A 6,747-nucleotide genomic window follows, 5' to 3' on the forward strand; every position below is an offset into this window, starting at 1 on the left:
TATCTGGGATAGCTGGGTATATCTACAGCAGTGATAGCTGAGTATAACCACAGTAGTGATAGCTTTGGATGTAGTCAGCTATCTCTACTGTGAATGTGGATATACTCAGCTACCACTACTGTGGATATACCCAGCTATCGCAGATATCAGCAAAAACGCGTCGTTTAGGACGCGGGTATCACGTCTGACGCATATCTGTGTCCATTAAGCGCGCATATATCCGGTTCGGACCGTGCCTGGGGGTATTTAGTGGGCAGGTATCAGCTCCGGAGCATGTCCGGATAAAATTAGTGCGCAGATATCAGGTCTGAGTCATGTCTGGCGCAACACAAACATATCCCAGATACAATGTCAAAGTGACAACACAAGCCTAACACACGCCAGGCATGGTGTCTGAACACCCCCCTCATACACAATGTCCTAGGGACAAAACAGTCCGAACTCACCCCAGACACGATGTTCGAATGGCAACACAGTCCTAACAGACCCAAGACATGATGTCGGAACACACCCCAGACATGGTGTATACACGCACCCCAGAAAAGATGTCCGAACACACCCTACTACTACTGCAATTCCATGTGCAAATGACGTGTGCTCTTGAAACTGCAATTTCATCACTTTACGGTCAAAACACCAAAATCAAACAGCTATGAACGAAGTCTCCTTGAAGCAATCTTTCATTTAAGATCTAATTTTCCAAAATATTTTAATATGTTTTTGAGCAATGCGCAGTCAAAATCGTGTAACGCCTGACTGATTTTAGACCATTGACCAAATTCCCCCTCAATTTAACCTTTGACCCTAACCTACAGGGCATTAAATTTCACTTGAAAATATAGACGATCAGACAAGCTTCAAATAAATCCAAGTGCCGTATCTCAACTGTCGTCTATCATCTAGCTACACCTTCTTGAATATTGCATTGATAAAACCTGAAAGTTCAGACCCGAATGAGCAGAAAATTGTCAATTTTCAAAGTGACGTAACTTTTGACCCCAAAGTCCAACTTTCATGAAATAAAGCTCATCCTGTTTGGAATTAGCTCATCTGTGCGTGTACCAAATTTCAGGAGATTTGAAGAGGTAGTGGTGGGAACATCGGTTGTCTGTGCAGGGAATGGCCCTAATACGACTTGTTGAATTGCAACTGAATATTAGCGTCAGAATGGTCATTTCAAAAGGAGGGGGTTTCGACACCCATCTGGCTACGCGCCTGCCGCCACCCCATCCAAAAATAAAAGTCGGCGCCTATGTCGAGGCCTACCCCTTCCGCGCCAGGAGACCCGAACACGCGAAGGCATGAAGTTTTAGCCAACATACGGCTGGGGAAAGTGCGATGCCAAAAAGATCGGAGACGATAAAACCTTGACCAAAATTGATCGTCAATGGTTGGCCAAAACTTTCGATATTGCTATGTCCTGTCGTTGAAATTGTCGGCACCGAATAGTCCTATCCTTAGAATCTGAGTAGACAGTAGTACAAACGCAGTGCAAATGTGGCCCCCAATGGGAAATAGTGCACCTCAATTTGAAATCGTGTGCGTCGGACTTGTTTCATGGAGCTGCGTCGCGTACGATATTGTCTGCGCGTGCTCTATGTCATACAAACCCGTAAAGACGTAGTATACTAAAAATGAATTCTTGTTTACTAGGGGTCTTCAAAAATGACTTTCTCTCAAATTGTACTGGCTACTTGATAAAATTGTCAGGTTACCTAATTAAAGGATGCACACCAAATTTCGTTCAATTCCAACCAGTAGCCGCATTGCTAGAAGAGAAGAAAGTTTTTTTATCTATTATATGGAAGTATATAAACAAAATTCAAAATTTTTTGTTCACCCCAGGAAATTGTTAGGATGTCTATAGAAACGATGCTCACCAAATTTGGCTTAATTCCAACCAGTGGAAGCGGAGTTATTGCAGTCGAAAAATTTGGAAATGAATAAAACAATAACCTGACCACCGTAAATACTATTTTACTCAAATCTAAATTTATCGACTGAAATAACTCGTCTTTCCACTGGTTTAAATTGAGACAAATTGGGTGAACATCGTTTCTATAGACATCCTAACAATTTCCTGGGGTGAACAAAAAATTTTGAAGCGGAGTTATTGCAGTCGAAAAATTTGGAAATGAATAAAACAATAACCTGACCACCGTAAATACTATTTTACTCAAATCTAAATTTATCGACTGAAATAACTCGTCTTTCCACTGGTTTAAATTGAGACAAATTGGGTGAGCATCGTTTCTATAGACATCCTAACAATTTCCTGGGGTGAACAAAAAATTTTGAAGCGGAGTTATTGCAGTCGAAAAATTTGGAAATGAATAAAACAATAACCTGACCACCGTAAATACTATTTTACTCAAATCTAAATTTATCGACTGAAATAACTCGTCTTTCCACTGGTTTAAATTGAGACAAATTGGGTGAGCATCGTTTCTATAGACATCCTAACAATTTCCTGGGGTGAACAAAAAATTTTGAAGCGGAGTTATTGCAGTCGAAAAATTTGGAAATGAATAAAACAATAACCTGACCACCGTAAATACTATTTTACTCAAATCTAAATTTATCGACTGAAATAACTCGTCTTTCCACTGGTTTAAATTGAGACAAATTGGGTGAGCATCGTTTCTATAGACATCCTAACAATTTCCTGGGGTGAACAAAAAATTTTGAATTTTGTTCATGTAATTCTATATAATAAATAAAAAAACTTTCTTCTCTTCTAGCAATGCGGCAACTGGTTGGAATTGAACCAAATCTGAAGATCCCTATTGTTGACGCACCACTGACATACAGGATGCTCTGAACAACAAGAGCCTCTGGTTTGAACCCTCATCTTCCGCCCACAACTAGGCTGCTCGAACCAATGTCGGGTGCACCGCATAATCTAAGATTTAGGAGAATTTCAGAAGGTAGGCTACAAAAGACATTGTCGGACTTGGGTATGGAATATGGTGATTTCCCGTTCCATACCATACCATGCCTGGCCAGTACATGTGAATATATGTACAGAAATCTTACTCATTAAATGAAAAGGGTTCTATTAATTAGTATAGGCCTATATTTCTGATGATCAATTGCACTGCGGGATGCAATCCAAATCGGCTGCCGGCAAGTATGTAACGCTACCTAGCAAGTTCATACTGACTTTTTCTTATTCTGTTATGTGATGATGTAGCCCGATAGCAGGTAGCTGTCTGCTACTATATTTACACAAGCTTGTAACTGCAAATTCTTCACTTACATATGACTCGTGGACACAGCTCACAAGCCTGTCGGCGTCAACTTATACAAGATCAGCGTAGACATATTGCGCTGTCGATGAGATCGCTTAGTATGTCCTACTGGAGTATCTGGGACGCGAATCATATGTGCATGTGCATGTCATGCGGGCTCACTTCACGAGCGGGGAACGTATAGCTTAATGAGAAATGATATGACTAGTTTCCGTTATTCCAGTGTAGATGTCTGTGAGATTGAATCTGCAGTACAAATTATATTAAGTGCATTTCTGTGTAAATCACAGCAGTTAGCCGTTAGCGGGGAGGTGCGTAATGCGTAGCCTATATCTGTGTTTCTTAGCCTTTCTATCCCAATAACTATTTCCTCATTCGCTAACTCAGGTAACAAGAAAAATAAACTATTTCAAGCCCTCGAGTCGATATCGACATAGAACAAATCACGTCGAATGATGACAACGGAATGATGCCTCGTCAGAATTTCATCCGTTGTAAGTAGGCCATTTTTCAGATTACGAGCGAGCTAATAAGCTATATCAGTGACCTGGGGAATCCTCACGCTAATCTGCAAGACTTCTGGGAACCACAAAAACTTAATGCTACCGCAGTAGACATCTAATATGTTACTATAGATTACTGGTGTAGAAAATGAACTGTGCATAAACGACGTGTTAAAAAGGACAAAGAGCAAAACCATTGAACCTGATTTTCACACAAAACGTAAACATTGTCATGAAAGTTTATTGCAAATGAGTGTGACTTGTGCTGTTCTCTTTAAGAGACCAGTTCAGAAATACGAGGCTTCGCCTTGAAAAGTGCCATTGGATTGATCGGTCGAAACGCAACAGCATGATACCAAATGCTTCATTGCAAATGATTTAGAAAAATCTGCAGATGGAATCGGCATTTCAGAATCACGGGGTTTCGATTTTGAACAACAGTCACAATTCGACTACTGATCTACTAATTGCCTGCAATCAATGCTGACCATGACGGGCATGTCGTCACAGATCACGTGTATGAGTCGAGTGTATGTCTTGGCCCACATGGTACACCTGAGACTAACTCAGTGAACCCGGGTTAAGAATCAGTGATCAGCGACCTTGCTCCAGGCTATCACCGGGGTATATTGTCGGTGCAGGCCTATTCCGCACCGTTTTACATTTCTCTTTTCTGCACGACGGACAGAGTACTGTCAGTACTTCAAACGCAAATCCAAAAGTTCCCACAATGCAAAAGATATCTATGCAGCAGCTTATGTCTTCAATAGTATGGCGTATGACAGCGGGAGTCTCTTTCGGAAGGGCAATAGCCTCGATGGTGACTGCTGCAATATCGGCAGTGACTATCAAGATACTGCTGACAATAGTTCGTTTTATGGCTCTTTCTACCGGGCTGGTTACCACAACGCCGGAAAGAAATGTACAAAACCTTCTGAAAGAGCTCTTCGAGTTATTCTGCTGACTTTTGCCTCCCTCGTTACAATGTCGCTGGCAATCTGGATTCGGTGCCGGCACTCCGTTTTCTTGAGGTATTTGTATGTTCACTCGCAAAGCTGGATAGATAGATAGACATAACATGAACGTTTGGGTGAGCAAAAATGACCCAAGGAGGAGATAGTTGCTTGTATCAGGCCTCTCTTCATAACAGATATAGTCTCTTTTATAATATACTTCTGTCGTAAAAAATACTGCTATTATGGTCATAGTCACTGCCGTTAAATACACGATATATCCGCGGCTGAGCCAAGACATCATTCTTCCGACTTTGGCCTGCACGAACGGATGTACGTAGATCAGTCTTTGTCGACACCAGAGAAATAAATATATCCCGTATAAGCTCATGCCGTATAAGAACACCGACGCGTTTCCCAGCGTGTAACAAGAGCTGTCTTCTCGTCGTTGGACAATGTACGTGATCTCAGCTGTAATCAGTCGGGGTAGCAAACTCAGAACTGCAACCACGCAAACCCGGTATATCATCCCGTCGCTGAGGCTTGAGGACTGCGCTGATTTTGTGAACCGTCCTGTTTTGGCGCCGTACACCACGAGACATAAGAGAAGCCATAACAACAAAACGAAAAGGACAATGTTTATAACTTCAAACACAACCAACGCGGTTTGCTGTTGAGCGAGATGACTAGCTCGGTCCTGTGTCGAAGCCGTGGCCATCAACTTCGTGGAATTGCCAGATTCGAAGCCTATTGTAGTCATTTGTTTGATTTGTCGTTTCCCACTCAGAGCAACCTGCTTGACAGTCGGACTATATCGTCACTATGACGGTATCTTCACCATTAGAATAAAGACAACGGTACCTATTTATAAATAAAAGCTCATGACACAATAACGAATTAAAGATATCCAGGTCTATCCCGATAAAATTGTGTAGCATTTTTGATTTCACGTTGCAAGAATATAACTAAGGCTGCGGGCGCAATGATTAGTACTCGAATCTAATCATGTTAGTTTAGTAAAGAGTCATGATATTTTCGAATACCGAAGTTTTACGCTCGTTGTCACTAGGAGTTTATTTATCAACGAGAATTTGGTTTCAACACTGTGTGGTTCACTGTGGAAGACTGTAAACCTCCATTGGTGGTATCGCAGCATGCGAAACATGTAGTAACAAAGCTACACAAGTCAGTGGAAATGACGTACCTGTGTAGCAGAGGTGGTCAGTAACGAAGTACTTCTAATTTTTCAAAGTACTCAAGTAGTTTTCCTCTACTTCTAGTACTTCCTCAAGTAGATCTGATTTTCGCTACTTCTACTTCGTAATATCTTGTGATCTACTTACTTACTTTTCGCTATTTTCAGTTTGTCAAGTAGAAGTAGTTTAATCCTCCAATGAGAATGATAGCCTAACAAATTTCGGGGTTGTTTTCATGGAGTACCAACATTTAACTTTCATAAAAGTCAAGTCAAGTCCAAAACTTTTGTTGCGCTTCGTGCACAGTAGTTTTGGAGTGTCAAATATATGTTTTCACGAAAGTATCGGTGAATATAATTTAGGCACCGGATTGCGTGGTTCCACTCACACCGCATTGTCGCCCATTTCAAGTATTTCATCACAGTAAATATGGCCCACCATAACGCTTGAAACTACCGTTTCGCAATCTAGCAATTGCCTAAGTGATTGAAACCTCGCCACGGAATCCATTTTCTCCTGTGATATACATAATAGCTATTCTGGAATAACTTCGAGGTGAACTGCTGCCAGAGGTGGTCAGTAACGAAGTACTTCTATTTTTTAGAAGCACTCAAGTACTTTTCCTCTACTTCTAGTACTTAGTCAAGTAGATCTGATTTTCTCTACTTCTACTTCGTAATATTTTGTGATCTACTCACTTACTTTTCGCTATTTTCAGTTTGTCAAGTAGAAGTAGTTTAATCCTCCAATCAGGAAGATAGCCTGAGAAAATTCGGGGCAGTTTTCACGAAGTATCAACATTTAATTTTCATAAAAGTTGAGTGAAGCCCCGAATTTTCCTATC

The 6,747-nt window shown here is 41.1% G+C and overlaps 1 protein-coding gene across 1 annotated transcript; it reads right to left on the reverse strand.

Annotated features, from left to right (window-relative positions):
• Nucleotides 1-3,965: 3,965 nt before the first annotated feature.
• On the reverse strand, nucleotides 3,966-6,373 carry LOC145445818 (uncharacterized). Its single transcript, XM_080323957.1, has one exon. It carries the CDS (start codon nucleotides 5,465-5,467, stop codon nucleotides 4,349-4,351), a length of 1,119 nt encoding a protein of 372 aa, XP_080180083.1. The 5' UTR covers nucleotides 5,468-6,373; the 3' UTR covers nucleotides 3,966-4,348.
• Nucleotides 6,374-6,747: the final 374 nt, after the last annotated feature.

The sequence above is a fragment of the Botryllus schlosseri genome, chromosome 9, assembly GCF_051294905.1.
Source record: "Botryllus schlosseri isolate E-star chromosome 9, Bs_hap1, whole genome shotgun sequence".
Classification (NCBI taxonomy): Eukaryota; Metazoa; Chordata; class Ascidiacea; order Stolidobranchia; family Styelidae; genus Botryllus; species Botryllus schlosseri.